Below are 16,452 nucleotides of genomic sequence, written 5' to 3'. Positions count from 1 at the left end.
GGCACCTTTCTCTAGCAGGTCCCAAATTTCCTGCAAGAGGAGCGGATCTGGAGCTTTCTGAGAGCTGATCCCCGGTGGATGACTCTGAGGTATACGTAGGAAAGGCAGGCAGTAACCTTGGGCGACTGTTTCCAATGCCCAAGCATCTGACGTGATAGCCTGCCATACCGTCAGATGTTCAGTCAACCTGCCTCCTACAAGTGTTCTGTGAGGGGAGTCCTCAGAGTGGTTTTGGGGCGGCTGATGCAGATGCCGATGGTAAAGAGGCACCTGCTGTTGCTGCGGCTTTAGAATATCTACCCCGTCCACCTCGGGTAGTTCTTCTTTGACCCCTTTGAGCCGGTCGTCCTCTACCTCTTCCGAATGCGGAGTAGAAGCGAAAGGACTTGCCCCTCGCAGAGGTTCCCGTGGGACGAAAAGGAGTCTGACGGATTGCAGCTCCTAGGGATTTTGCTGCTGCTTTTGAAGTTTGCAGTTTCTCTAAACTGTCATCCGCCTTTTTCCCGAACAAAGAAGAGCCATCAAATGGCATGTTCAAGAGCCTGGCTTGCACATCTGGGGCAAAACCCGAACCTCCTGGTTGATGTACTTGCTGCCATTGCTCTGCTGATACTGTCAGCCGAATCAATGCCCGTCTGGAGGGATTTGCACATAGCGTCTTTACCGTCCTGTATAATATTCAGGAACGCATCCCTTTCTTCTCCCTCCGGGATGCAGTCAGCCGCTGTAGAAGCACACTCCCAAAGTGTATGGCTGAACCTAGCAAGGGTGCAAGTAGCATTAACAGACTTTAATGCCATGCTACATGCTGAAAAGACTTTCTTTGCCATAGCATCATATTTTTTATCGTCCCTGTCCTGTGGGACTGTAGGATAAGCCGTCTTGACATCGGTAGAGGATGCTGCTTGTACCACCAGACTTTCTGGGGATGGATGTTTAGACAAGAACTCTGGGTCTGTAGACGATACCCTGTACTTTGCAGACAGTTTTTTATTTACTGCTGGTATTACATCTGGGGTTTCCCAGTTTGTCATGATCTTTCTCTGAAGAGCTTTATGAAAGGGCACCACTGGATCCTCTTGTGGGCCTTTGTCAAGAATATCCGTGAGGTCATCTTGCTGCAAAGATTGTGAAGGTGTAGACCACCCCATGAACTCTATAATCCTGGCCATTAAGGCTCTGTAGGGGGTTTCAGCATGCTCCCCCGGGTCTGGCTTAGCAAAATCCACCTCAGGGGAAGTGTCTAACCCACTTGCCTCATGTAAAGAATCATGAAGATCCTTTAATCTGCGCTCTTCAGAGGAAAATTCCTCTCTAACTGGGGTTACAGGTCCCTGTAACTCAAATGTGTCTTGTTCAGACAAATCACCCTCTTCTAAAATTGAGGATATAGTTCTTAATTGTTCTGAACTCATAAAGGGAGTAAATCCCATTTCCAAGGCAGAGGGTGCCGAACTTGTCATTATTGGCCTCGAAAACGTCGATGTCGTCGACGCCGAAGGCTTCGAGCGCGGCGTCGAAAACAGAGGTGGAGGCCTCGAGGACCTCGACAGAATTGGAATTCTACTCGACAATATCGACGCCATCGACGTCGAGGGCCTGGGGATCGTCACTGGATGTGTGGTCACCGTGACTTTTCTCGGCGTCGACGCCGGTGTCGAGGCCGGCGTCGAGTCGATAGACCCGTGTGTCGAAGGTCCCTTCGACAACGGCGTCGAAGACATCGACCTCGACGGAACCTTCGTCGACGGCGTCGACGGAACCTTCGAGGAAGGTTTGGAGGTCATAGTCCTACTCGAGGGTTCGAGACGTGCTCGAGAGGTTTCTTTCGCCAGGTACTGCGACTCGCGGCGTTTTTGACCGTCGGGTCTTTCGACCAGAGCATCGCTCTCGGCAGTCTTCGAGGGGGTCGAGGCCCCTTTCTCGAAGACGCTCATCATATTTTTGCGCAATTCCTCCCATTCAGCCCGGGAACTATGTTTCGTGGGGCAAGGGATTCTTTTTGGCGAAACAGAGGAAGAGGAAGACGGAGAAGGGGATCTTCGACGTCTCCTCTTCGAGTGCTTCGATCTCGAGGAGTGATGAGACCCACTCCGAGACCTGGAGCGTGAATGGTGACGAGGAGACGAATGTCTCGACTTCGTCGACGAAGAAGAAGCTTTAAAAGTCTTACCTTTCTCCAGCTTCCCCCTACGCTCCTTCAGGGCCTTAGCTGTCATGGACATGCAGTCCTCGCACTCCGAACAATGGTGTTCGGCTCCCAAGCACCACAGACAATTTCTGTGAGGATCGGTCAACGACATCTTTTTCCCACAATCTCGACATTTTTTGAAGCCGGATCGAGGAATTGTCGGTTCCGACGAGGAAGCCATCGAGTACGGATCGAATAACTCGAGGTAAATAGGTATTATCTGACTAAGAACTGAGCAACGGTATTCCGAGGCACCAAGTAGCGCGGAAAAACGGAACTGAGCAACGGACGCTGCGCGCGGCCTTTATAGGCAGGATGACGTCGAGCGTCGATATGGCGGCTGTCGAAGGACATCGACTCGAGGGACGTCGACGCGCAGCACCCTCTGGAGAAAAATTTTTCCGAGGCCAGCAGAGCTGGAAGGATATATCTATCTAAGATGAGGAATACGTCGGAGGACACAATCCCTTCGAAATGTAATTACCATTTCAGATCTCTGTGTACAAGTAGATCAGGCATTACACAAACTTCTACGTTGCAACAGCTTACCAGTCTTTGCTCCTCAGATCGATTTTCAGATTCGTCAGATTCCTATAAAGAAAAACAATGTGTTACTAAAATAGAGAAATTATCTCAAAAATAACTAGCTAGAAATCGTGCTCCTAGAATTAAGCATGGGATTGGTTTTCTGTAGCGATGTATCAGGTGCAGAAACTGTACACATATTTGTGCCGATTAGGCACAGCAAAACTAAGGACTGAAGGAGTTGAAAAAAGATTTCCGGGTATAAATGGCCTCCATATAAAAGACATGCGAAGAGTAATGTCATTAGAGTCAAGGTTTACAATTCCAAATGCTATCAACATGCACAAAGCAAATAGGCATAGCTAGAAACTATTGTGAATGGAGTATGACGTTATGTTTTGTGCATGGTAATAACATGGCGATTTATATAGCTCTTCAATCTGTGATAATCAGAGTCAATATTAAGACTAATCGGGATCATGCATCATCGCTTTTTCTAACCCATTTGACAGAGGAGGACATGGATAATGTATTCTCACCTGCCAGATGCTCTGGACCATAAATGGACATTTTACTTCCAAAATGGGCCAAAGAGGACCACCTTCCATTATCTACCACTGGTATTCAGATGACAGTGATTGATTGACATGAGTATTTCCATCATAGAGGAAGAAAGCTGTAGTGCACTGTTCAGATAGATTTCAAGAACCAACCCTAAAAGGGGGGTTCTGGGTGGCCACCCCATTAAGGTTAACAGGGAAAAGACACCTGGGCATAGCCAAACTACCAAGGTAGACAGCTGAGAAGCAAGGCTCCGACTTCAGGAATAGAGGGGTTGGTGAAATGGTACAATGTACAATGAAGCAAACACAGAACTCTAATAAAACCAGTTGGACAGAACGATACAATACAATAACCTATTCATTAGGCCTGAAAACATTATATGCAATAGAACCAACAGGTGAGAATTACTACCACACTATTATAGACATATGACATTTGTCAAGGGCGTTCTCACTATAGAATGCAAATGCTTTACTTTTAAGACAGTGTGACGATTCCAAGGAGATCGTCCCCTCTCCCCAAGGGGGATCTACCCACTTTGGGACTAGGGAGATGAGTCTGCTACACTTAATATCTCTTGGGGGACAAGATAAGCGGGATACTTCTGGAGGTGACCCTCATACTTTAGGGGACAGAAAAACCTTAAAGTGGTGTAAACATCACCATGCCTCTCGCACAGACACTAATACCTTTATGGAATATGTGGGTGGAAAAGGGGTATGAAATCCCTATAACCCCTTTTCGAATGGCGGACTCTGCTTGTTGTCCAAACCATGCCCTGTTCTCATTGAAAACAACCGAGAGGTGGAACGATCACCCCCCCTGGAGAAGCCTACTGGGAAAAAAACAAATCAGAGAGCCTCTATGCAAAGCCCATAAAGAAACTGTGCCAAAGCGCTCAGAGGAGTGTGGCGGTAAGGAAGAGAGAAAGACAGATTTAGCACCCCAGCTGGTATTCTGCGCTACGAGAGTGCAGCAAGGCGCTGCAGACCAGTAACCAGAAAAGTCATGCCCTGTCACGCAGTCGACAACGAAGTACCTCGGGGCGCCGAGGCAAAGACCTGAGGAGGGGCCGCAGATGGGTCCCGGCACAGTGTAAGTGGATAGAGGAATCGCCAGCTGCTGACACGGGGTCCAGTTGACGAGTTAAAAATATATAAGCTAAACTATCTCAACTTTGAGGTAAGGTCGCTGCATGTCCCTTTGAGACCGTAGCTCATTGATTTTCGGATAAAAGACTGCATTTTGCACTATATATGCACACGAGTACCACAAATATCAATATACCTTTTGAGTCATTACACAATCTTGTTTTTTGCCATATTACACAACAATTATTTCCTAAATTGTGCATTTCATTAAAAACTTTAAACGCAGACCACTATGAATATACTTAAACAATCAACTCTTTGAATAGAGTTATGATAGTTTAGCTTATATATTTTTCAGACTATGACATGGTGCCAATATAAAATTGGGTTTACACCTTACAATCATTTCTTATACCAAACAGGCGCTAATTTTTTCGTGAGTTATGATCTGGATTAATTATACACAGAATATGTGTTAATTTTTCACTGAGGAGTCTTCTTTCAACCCTACGAAAAGTGGTGAGGAGCCCTTCTACTCCTTTCTATCATATCGTCAGAGTGGATATACAATTAAAACCAATACCCAGATGTCAAATGGGTTTCTCTTTATTATTTGTTTTCCTATTTCCTAGATGTGTTAGTCACATGATGCTTTGAGAACTACGAGATTCTTTCGACATTATTACCTTGTGCCAAATACGTGCGTGACGGCAGTGACCTTGGTATTATTCATTACTTTCTTACAAATCGTAACAGATAGATTTCTTGTTACCTTCGTGATAATGTCTTATTTATCATCAGAACTCTTCTTATTAGGTCATCATACCAAATTTACAAGAATTAAGGGTAAGCTTGCACATTTGAGCCTTGGTGCAAGCTACCCTTTTGCTTTCAACCAAAGGCATTACTAATATCGCATTAATTAGACATGCTTGGCCTTTTTTCTCACATTTATTGAACCTAATATGGTCTTATGCACATCCACCATAGGACCAACTAGCCATCTCAGGCACCATATTGCATTCCTACTCCTGTTCAGGACCATAAATCACCACAAAGGCACTTGGGCAAGTGAGGTGATATACTCATACCATTATACAATTGGATCAATTAATTAAATGTTTCGCATGACTATGAATGTATTATTATTTTGTGTTTTCATTTCTTTGTCCGTTTTCCGCGGGACCCTGAATCCAGTAACTGGTGTCTGGTATGTTACCCATTTTTAATTTCAAAATACTGCGTTCTACTGTGTCATTTGGGTAATAAACTTTTCCAACATCATCTTTCATGATCCTTATGAATACTATACTGTATATATCTTGGATATCGTCTTTTCAAACCAATTCATGATAATGTCTTGCAATCTTTTCAATTGGTTCCTTAATCATATGGTGGCAATATGCTTTTTGTTTTTTGTATTAATTTTATCAATGCCTTTTAGGCTTTTTCTTATTTCCACATGTTCTGAATACTTTGTGTACTACGTTTGAACTAGACTGCCTTGAGGACCACCTGTGTGGTCGAAACACGTCGGCTGATCAGAATCGAAATAAATACAGTTTTATCTGAATTTTCAACAATTGTTTTCAATCCTTCCATGAACATATTTTTTGGCAGTGTGCAAGTCACCATTTTTCCAACACAATTGGATCATATATTTTAGATGTGTTCGAGCGGTACGCAGATCTATCAGGTATTACGATTAATGCACAGAAATCATGCTTGTTCCCTTTAGCAGCATACAGGGGGAATTCAGATATCAGGGAGTGGCTGAGAGCTTTGAAATATGTAATTATGCATCTTTCATATTCAGTGTTGCCATAAAGTCTCTCCTTAGGAGTAGCATGATAACTTCCTGTAGCTTTGTCATCCTGAACTTCTGTGATTTTACATAAGTGCTTGCTGGCCTTAGGTCAAGCACTGGGTGTTTCTTTTTGTCTTTCTTTGGAACAAGGAAGTACATAATACCCTTGTTTGCCTCCTGGTGGAACAGGTTCCATGGCTCCCTTTTGTTGCAGTATTTGTATTTCGTCCTGTAGCATTGGTAGATGTTCTACTGGTATTCTTCTGGGTCTTGGCAGGTGATTATTCAGTTGTTCTTGAAACTCTATGCAATACCCATGTTTTACGGTTGACAGAATCCACTTGTTGGTAGTCATTCCGTCCCATATGTGGGAAAATGATGTTATGTGACACCCCCCCCTTACTACGATGATATGGGAGGGTACCTCTACCAGAGAGTCATTGTTTTGCAGAAGCAGGTGAATCTCTTGTGCTTTGGTCTCTGCCGCGTCCTCTTCTAATTGTCTTGGAAACCAGGACGGAGAGGATGACAATAGTCCCTGGATTTCCGGACCTTCAGGAGGAACCTGAACATGAGGAGTAAGATGTTTGCACTGCAGACCTTGAGTAGCTTTGGTCATGAAAGCTCTGCCGGCTTGACAGTGTTCGCCTCTGCTGAAAAGGACAGTTTGAAATCTGGTTCAATTTTGTTAGTGTTACATGGCCCTTCTTAGCAGTTTCTAGGGTATGGTCGACTGCTTTACCAAAAAGTACCTAGTTTTCTATTGGCATATTTAATAAAGTTGTTGAGTTTCTGCCCTGAAGTCTCAGCCAAGTATGTATTTTTATACATGAATCTACCAGCAGTATCTGCAGTGTCTAGCGTGTTTTTTAGAACCACGTTAGCAGTTTGTTTCCCTCCTGACAAAGCTTTCATTATTTATGTTTTAAGGGGCTCATGGACATTCGTCGATAGTTCTTCTACATGGTCCCATGGGGCTCTTTGAAACTAGCCATTAAGGTTGTAGTGTTTGCACTAGGCATTCGCATTGTCAGTAGGTGCCTCTAATGTTGCTAATGGGGTAAAGGCCCTTTTTTATGTTGCAGTTATGACCAAGGAATCTGGTTTCAAGTGCCCCCCTGATAGAAAGTGGGCCGGCAGGGTCTGGTTGCGACCTTTTCTACACTTGTGGGTTAACTGGTTTTGTTAACACTGGAGTTGTCAAGGCCAACATGTTTTTTCTAATTGAGGAAGTTGTCGCAAAATCAGTCTTCCTCAGATGCCTGTGCATCAATCTTGGAATAATGGGCTACTTTTTTTAGCAGATCATTGTGGCAATAAGACCCGAGGCAGCGGGCCAATACCGCCCTAGATAATGCCCCTGGGGCCCCTTAACATGGCCCTGGGGTCATTACCGTGGGCGGTATTGGCCCACCACTGAGGGTCTTATAGCGATTAGTACCCCGGGCCATTAGACTGGGTTACTAATGGCCTTTTTTTCTGTTCTGAAACGCTGCTGCATTTCTAAACAGAAAAAAATGAAAAAATAAAATAGAATGGCCGCTGGGAAAGGGAAGACGCAGTCAGTTTTCCCTTTCCATGGCAGCCATCGGGAGCGGACGCGCAGGGAACAGAAGTGTTTCCAGGGCGCTCGCTCCCTAGAAAAAGAAAAAAGAAGGTAAGTGGGTTTGGGAGGGCAGGGAGAGGATAGTTTGCAGGGGAGGAGGGTAGAGGGAAAAAAATAAAACTTACCCCAGTCCCCGGTGGGTGACGAAGGCAGCCTCCAGTCTTGGGGAGGCTCAGAGCGTGGATTGCCCCGTTTCGAGCCTCCTCATTGGCTAAGGGGCTGCTACGCCCCCCGCCGGAAACAAACGCTGGCACGCTCGTACGTCCACAGGAATACCGTGTGGTATGGCTCGGAAAAGAGCCAATCCACATGTAGTATTTCCCATGGACAGAGCGTGCCGGGTACTAATATGAAATACATTGTCATCTATAAGCGATGTGTCAATTGGATCATCAATGCCAGGCGAGGGCAGAGGAAGGTCTTCCAGATCCGTGACTGTGTTGTCTCCCTCTTCATCTATATATCTTTCTGCCTCCACTTGCTGTTCATAAGGGACAATGGGTTCAGTCTGACTTCTTGCAGCGTACCTCCACTTCTTCGACCTGATGTTTATGTTTAATTTGATCTCTTAAAAACTCAGTGAATGCTGCCATTTTGTTTATAGTGACCTCAACTTTGTTTTGCCATTTCCCTGTGGAACTTAGGGATGATCCCTGAGGTGGAAAAAAGGTCTTCTTATACTTTTACTTATTTATTTATTTGCATTTTTAAAGCGCTCACACAGCCCACGGGCATCAAGGCGCTGTTACAGTAATTGTTTGTTTTAGTTGCGTAGTTCTTTGTCTTAGTTGCATATTTATAACGCGCTTAAATACCCTAGAGGTTTCTAAGCACGGACCTGTGTTGCTTCGTGTCGTCTTGCTTCCAAGACAAGCACGTTGCCGCTGAGGTACTCTCCCGGGTGGTACTTGTTCCTGTGTCTGTTACTTCTTTGTAAGAGTGTCAGATAAAGATGAACTAGCCTCAAGATGTGTGGTTTTCTTCTTTTCAACATGCATCAAAATGGTTGTTTTTGGCACATGCAGTTTTGGTTTATTTATAGTATCTTTTGGTGGGGACGTGGTTGGTGTGGACGGTTGACCATGCGACGAGTCAGAAGCACTTGGAGCTGATGTCTTTTGGCCGACAAACCCAGTAGGCACAGAGGTTGCCAGCCCCGCTGAGAATTTTGAAACTTTCGATGAAGGTTCGAAAGTGTTCGAGGGTGAAATGTGTTTAGTACCTGCAATGTGTTTAGATTTGCTCACATTCGTACGTAATGCGCCAAAACACTCCTGTGTACTGATTGAATGAGTTTAGACTTGTCACCAGGAGAAGTCTCCATAGCAGGGCATGACACCTGCCGGTCGGAGCTGGGGGCTGCCCTACAGGGAATCCTTTTACCAATTCGAAACTATGGCTGTCCTGTTTGGACATGCATTCCTCTGCTCGAGCGGGGTATTCTGTTGGTGCCTCAGCTTGCATCGTGAAAGCCGCCCAGTATTTCGACTGCCGATCTTTATGTGTTTTGGCTTAAAAAGCCTACATGACCGGCATTGGTCTTCCCAGTGGTCCCTTGGAAGACAATAACTGCAGACCTTATGTGCATCTTTCCACAGAAACCTTTTGTTGCACATGGGACAGAATTTAAAGGGGGGTATTCTCCATGTCAAAAGCTGGTGGACAGCAAGTTTATTAATGGGGTAATGGAACTCTAAGTGTGTTTTCCTCCCACTCTCCCTACTGTGAAGGCAGCGTTCATCTACAGTCGTGCTCCATCAAGAGGTATTAACAATGATCGAGCTGACATAAAATATCTCAAAATATATATATATTCATATTAAAAATACACTCGATCACAAGCAAAAGTAGTACTTTGACAAACTCTGCAAAGTACGAACAACTCGATGGTAGGAAAAAAAAATAATCCGAGGGCCTGGACGCATGAAGGATCATGGGTACAAGTAGACTTCACAGCAGGGATAGTATTACAAGAACCCACAGTCGACGAACCTTTTTGAAATCGAAAATAAATAATTTACTACGCACCAACCACTAGATGTTGGCCTATACAAAGCATGTGATTCCAAGCAGATCCACAAGCCTCAGAAACATATATGCATTCCCCATAGGTTCTTAAACTACATTTAAATGACTTAAACACTACAGCCCCCGTTGCTGTGTGTATTTCGCCCAAACCATAGGAAGCACCATTCGCATTGCATTATCGGCACCAGCTGCTTCAATTTTATGATTCCGACTCACTGTGTCCGGAGAAGAATTACCTTCCAATCTACCATAAACCGGTATTTGTCAGGGGCCCTCTGACTACTGTGTATCCTCCCTATCTTGTGGCCTCACTAAACTAACAGAAGACTCCTCTCTTGCTACACCATAATGTATTCTGCCGCCTAATGCTGTATCCATACCAATATGAAATATACTGTGCTGCATTACCTATGCCAATTTGAACTGTACTTTACTGTATGTTCCATGCTTATATGATCACTGCTGTTAGTTTGAACTATAGCTTGACTAATATCAAGCTAATAGTTATATTCTATAGCATCTGTTTACTTCCAAATTCAGTATACCTGTTTGAATATGTACCCTATTCCGACACTGCTGTGCCATAAAACGAAATGCCAGTAGTCTAACCAGGCCCACACCATATCTCCAGCAATGTGCAGTTGATCACGTATACGAGCTATTCCTGTTATATATGCTGTAATACTACTACTGTCACATTCCCATAAGAGATTTCAACCATGTTTGGCTGGTTTTTCGTTACTATGTTCCCATTCTGTGTGGTTCCCAATTGTCTACCATGCACAGGAAGCCCCTTTATAAGCCACAGAAATGGCCTAACTAAACTAGGTTGCTACCGCCATCATCCCATCCCCTGCCTTACCCCATTCCTACCCTCCACCTCACCTGCCCATCCTGGACCATGCCAACGCCCTCAATGCCACTAGACGACTGATTAACTCAGTGCCTACCACCCCCATACATAGCACAGCTCCCAACTATATAGTAAACACCACTGATGATTCACGTTCCTATCCTATTCAGGGTAGCTCTAGACTCCATCGTCTGAGATCACGTATTATAGTAAACGCTCTCTACCACAACCCAGCCATAACTATATCCGTACAGACAAAGTCCTTCCCTAATCAGCGCGATGTTAGACTTAATAATCTTAGATCACGCACTAAAGTAAGCTCTCTCTACCATAAAACGCCCATAGCCACATCCACACAGATCAAGCCCACCCCCAATCGGCGCAAAAAGCAAAATAAGACCACTCCAGCGGTGACTACCGAACTAACTGCAGTAGTATCTACTAAACCACCTGCCAGCCTCCCATCTGCTCAGATCCTGACCACCCCAATTGTATCCAAAATCGAACCACCAGCCAATTTTTAAAAGGTACCCTCATTAATGCCCGATCAATAGGAGCCCACGCAATTGAGATAAATTATCTCATTGTTGATCAACAATTGGACTTCCTTTTAGTCACAGAATCCTGGTTACACCATGCATCTGGACGCGTGCTAGCTCTCGCCATCCCACCAGACTATACCAAACTTAGGGCTGATAGAAACAATACCCATGGAGGCGGTGTAGCCATTATAGCTAAAATCAACATTCAATTAAGATCATATCCCATTGAAAACCTTGAAGGTTATGAAATCCTCCTAGCCAAATTCGCAATCAACCATAAAACAACCATCACTCTCATGGTAATCTATAGACCGCCCAATACCAATAGCCATCCAGATGTAGGTATACAGCTGCTATTAGCTCCATTTATCAAACCAAATACTAAATATATCATCCTGGCTGACCTCAATTTAGGCTTTAATGATTGTCAAGACCACAAAGCCGAAGCCCTTCATACTGCACTTAAAGATATGAACTTCACACAACTTGTGAATGCCCCTACCCATATCACGGGAAGAACATTGGACTGGATACCCTCACTCAATACTATTCTAGCTATTGAGTCAATCGCACCCCTTGACTGGTCAGACCGTCATAGTGTAAACTTCACCCTTACGTGCAATGAAGCATGCCTCCCTAAGATCAATACCTTGGAGACGATTGAAACTAGAAACACTGATAAGCTCACAACAGAAAATGTAAGCCCCATCCTCGGCAAACCCTTAGCAACTAACCTGGTCGCAAGTGATAACCCTTTCCTCTTAGCAGAGACCTACCATAAGTGTCTCACCTCCACCATTGATTCATTAGCGTCATTAACAACCAAAACCCGACGTACTGATAAAAAAACATGTTTATGGTTCAACGATGAACTAGTATCGCTAAGGAGAACCAAACACTCACTTGAACATATCCACAAAAAAGCTCACACCCAAGACTCTGCTAATGTGTTCAATTCCGCAAATATAACGTATAAAGCAGCAATTATTTCTCATAAAGCAAATGCTTATAACATTTGCATGAATAATGCCTCCTCAGACTCTAAAGAACTGTTCTCCATCCTCAGAGAGTTAGAAAACCCCATCCCAGCCAACCCCCGAGTCAACTCTAGCAAAGAATGATGGACCACCATTGAAGATGCATTAGCTTCCAAAATTGAGCTGCTGCAAAAGAAAATAGTCACTAAAAGAAAAATACTAGCTAATAAAAATCTCCCTAACAACATACCTACGAAATCCAATGATAACGACACCCTACTATTCCACTTTACCTCAGTAACCCAAGAGATGGTGGCTAATACCATTACCAAACTAAAAGCTTCTAATTGTAAAGGGGATCATTTCCCTTCGCCTCCTTGAACACAAATGTAGACCCAGGCAGTATCAAAAAAGCTTGTGTCACCCCACTTCTTAAATAAAAAAAATAAAAAATAAAAAAAACTACCCTTGACCCAACTATGCCTACGAACTACCGACCAATAACCACGGTCCCATTCATGCTCAAGATCATAGATAAAATATACTCACAAATCCAAACCCATTTCGAACAAAACCAGCTCCTGGAAGCTAGACAATCTGGATTCAGACCTAACCATAGCATGGCAACGGCACTCATTCGAAAAGCAAGATGGACAGCATCAGAGATTCTGGGAAATTATGCATATTATTACTATTTGATTTATCTGCAGCATTTGACCTTGTAGATCACGATAAATAATGCACCACCTTAGCTAACGATTTCAGTTTCTCTACAAATGCTACCCACCGGGTGAAATTCTTCCTATCCAATCGTACGTCCAGAGTCGCTATCGGCAAAAACGCTGCTGACCCCATATCAGTCCCCATCGGGGTACCCCAAGGATCATGCCTCTCACCAACGCTATATGATGCATATACAAAGCTTCTCTTCTCGGCATTAGACGACATGGGTGTCATCTACACCAATTTCGCAGATGACACCGAGATCCTCATACTAATCGCAGGAAACTATGTCCAGAACACTTTGACCATTAACAAAATCTGCGCTATTATCCAAAACTGGATGGCCTTGAACAGCCTTTGCCTTAACGATGGGAAGAACAAGTTACTTCTTACCTTGTAACGTTCTTTCGACGGGATGTTCCTCCGACGTATTCCTCATCTTAGATATCTCCTTCCAGCTCTGCTGGCCTCGGAAAATTTTTTCTCTAGAGGGCGCTGCGCGTCGACGTCCTCCGAGTCGATGTCCCTCGACAGCCGCCGTATCGACATCGACGTCATCCTGCCTATAAAGGCTGCGCGCAGCGTCCGTTGCTCAGTTCCGTTTTGTAGCCCACAATAATACTTTCTGGACTAACTAATCACCCTGAAGGAGCGTAAGCTGCAACAACAAGGGAAGTAGAACTGCAGGGATAGTTGGGTGGGTCGATGAGGAATACGTCGGAGGAAATTCCCGTCGAAAGAACGTTACAAGGTAAGAAGTAACTTGTTCTTCGAAGGGATTGTGTCCTCCGACGTATTCCTCATCTTAGATAGGCTCCCATAGCAGTATTCTATTATCGGAGGAGGGAGTACTGACTTCACGCTGTCTTCTATTGATGAATAGAATGCAGTACAGCCCTTCCAAACCTAGTCTCTTGACTGGAGGAGGAATCCAAATTGTAAAAACGTGTAAAGGTATGGACAGACGACCATGTAGCGGCCGCACATATGTCTTTAACCGGCACGCCTCTTTTGAGGGCCGATGAAGCTGCAATACCTCTGGTCGAATGAGCCCTAAGGTTTTGAGGGGGCTCTTTCCCTGCCAGTTTATAACATTCCAGAATGGCTAGAATGATCCATCTGGAAATGGTCTGCTTAGTTATTGGTAACCCCAGCTTGTGACCTGCGTAACCTACAAACAGCTGGTCTGCCTGTCTTATCCTGGCTAGTCTACTGATGTAAAAACTTAAAGCCCTCCTAGGGTCTAGCCTGTGTAACCTCTCTTCCTCTTTCCCCGGGTGAGGAGGAGGATAGAAAGATGGTAGGGTAATCTTCTGAGAGATATGGAATTCAGAAACCACCTTTGGGAGGAAATTAGGCTTCACTTGCAGGACAACTTTGTCTTTGTGAAATATTGTGTGAGGGGGTTTACAAGAAAGAGCTTGTAATTCGCTCACCCTTCTAGCAGATGTAAGTGCTATTAATAAAACAGTCTTAAGGGTAAGGAATCTTAACAAACAAGAATGGAGAGGTTCGAAAGGTGTACCCATCAGGAAAGTTAGTACTAAGTTTAAATCCCATAGGGGAATTTGGAATGGTCTTGGGGGATAAACATTGGTTAACCCCTTTAGAAACTGTATTACCAAGGGTAATTTGAAATAGGATGGTTCTTCCGCAGTACGCTTAAAGATGGATAGCGCTGCGAGATAGCCCTTAATGGTGCCAACTTGAAGGCCTGAATTTGCCAAATGTAGTAGGAAGGACAAAACCATTGGTGTACGACATGAAAAAGGGTCGATATTCTGTTCTCTACACCAGCTGCAAAATCTGTTCCAACGGCAGCGGTATAAAGACTTTGTTGCTGGCCTCCTTGCCGAAAGCAACACCTCCATATCATCATCAGGGAGGTCCCAATCCTTGTACCTCAGCCTTTCAGAAGCCAAGTGTGAAGGTTGAGGGTTTTGATGTCTGGATGGAGAACCTGACCTCCCTTCTGTGAGAGTAGGTTCTCTCTGAGTGGAAGTCGAATTGGAGGGCAGATGGACAAGTCTAGAAGGTCCGGGTACCACGTTCTCCTGGCCCAATCCGGGGCAATTAGGATCATGGTTCTCCGGAATCTTCTCAACCTCCTGATCATTTGAGGAATGACAGGGACCGGTGGGAACGCGTACAGAAGCGGAAACTCCCAGTCCACTATGAACGCGTCTCCCAGAGCTCCTCTCGGGGGAAATTCCCTTGAGCAGAACAGGTCGCATTTCCTGTTTAGGCTGGTGGCGAACAGATCTACCTGAGGGGTTCCCCAAAGGGCGAAGATCTCTTGAAGGACTCCCTGAGCTAGCTCCCACTCGGGGGAGACTGTGTTCTGCCTACTCAGAGCGTCCGCTGTCAAGTTCTTCTCTCCGGCTAGGTGAACTGTCGATAGAGAGATTCCTTCTTGGATTGCCCAAAACCAGAGCTGCATCGCCTCTCTGCACAGGCGTAGTGATCCTACGCCTCCTCTTTTGTTGAGGTAATGCATGGCCACCGTGTTGTCCGTCATTATCAGGACGTTCTTCCCTTGTACAGCTGGCAGGAACGCCTTCAGCGGAAGTCTGATGGCTCTTAGCTCTAACAGGTTGATATGTAGTCTGGACTCCGATGGAGACCAACGACCGCTGATGGTCAAGTCGCTGGCGTGGGCTCCCCACCCCGTGAGTGAGGCATCCGTGACTACTGTTATCTCCGGCCAGGGTTGCCAAAACTGTTCTCCTTTAAGAATGTTCTCCTGACAGGCCCACCACTGAAGGTCTCGAGCCACCCTGCCGGGAACCTGAAGAAAATCTGTCATTCTCCCTGAGAATTGTGACCACTGAGTCCTCAGTGCCCACTGGAGGGATCTCATTCTCAGGCAAGCCTCTGGCACTAGGAAAATGCAGGATGCCATGAGGCCTAGCAACCTCAAAAAGTCGAAGGCTGGGAGACGTTGGGCATGTTTGAACTTGGTAACCATCTGTAGAATATCTTGAGCCCTCACCTCTGGTGGCGAGGCTTTTCCCAGGGAAGTGTCCAGGATCGCTCCTATGAACTGGAGTCTCTGCGATGGTATCATTTGTGACTTCTTTAAATTGAGGGAGAAGCCCAGTCTGTGAAGGAAGTGGCACACGTGATTTAGCTGGATCTGAGCTTGTTCCGGAGAAACAGCCCTGATCAACCAATCGTCCAGGTAGGGGTAGACGTGAATCCCTTCCCTCCTTAGACTTGCAGCCACTACCGACATTAACTTGGTGAAGACCCTCGGGCGGAGGTCAGCCCAAATGGCAGCACTCGAAATTGATAGTGAGAGTTGCCAATTGCGAACCTCAGGTATTTCCTGTGTTTGAGATGGATAGGCACATGGAAATAAGCGTCCTGAAGGTCCAGAGATACCAACCAGTCCTGGAACTGAAGGGCCTGGAGGATCTGAGAAAGAGTGACCATCTTGAATTTGTCTTTTCTGAGGAATTTGTTCAATTCTCGCAAGTCCAAGATGGGTCTCAGTCCTCCGTCTTTCTTCAGAATGAGAAAGTAAGGGGAGTACCAGCCCTTGT

General features: G+C 45.1%; 1 protein-coding gene across 5 annotated transcripts in view; it reads right to left on the bottom strand.

Moving 5' to 3' along the window:
• The window catches only part of WASHC2C (WASH complex subunit 2C), a 2,476,852-nt gene that overhangs the window by 1,962,580 nt on the left and 497,820 nt on the right, over positions 1 to 16,452 (bottom strand). For all 5 annotated transcript variants that reach the window (XM_069610545.1, XM_069610544.1, XM_069610547.1 and 2 more), the window contains exon 7: positions 2,741 to 2,782. In XM_069610545.1, the coding sequence (XP_069466646.1) occupies positions 2,741 to 2,782 (42 nt within the window). The remainder of the gene's footprint in view (positions 1 to 2,740; positions 2,783 to 16,452) is intronic.

The sequence above is a fragment of the Ambystoma mexicanum genome, chromosome 8 (genome assembly GCF_040938575.1).
Source record: "Ambystoma mexicanum isolate Mex_15411 chromosome 8, UKY_AmexF1_1, whole genome shotgun sequence".
Taxonomy (NCBI): domain Eukaryota; kingdom Metazoa; phylum Chordata; class Amphibia; order Caudata; family Ambystomatidae; genus Ambystoma; species Ambystoma mexicanum.
The sequence above is the reverse complement of the archived record's forward strand: the minus strand, read 5'-3'. Positions and strand labels throughout refer to the sequence as shown.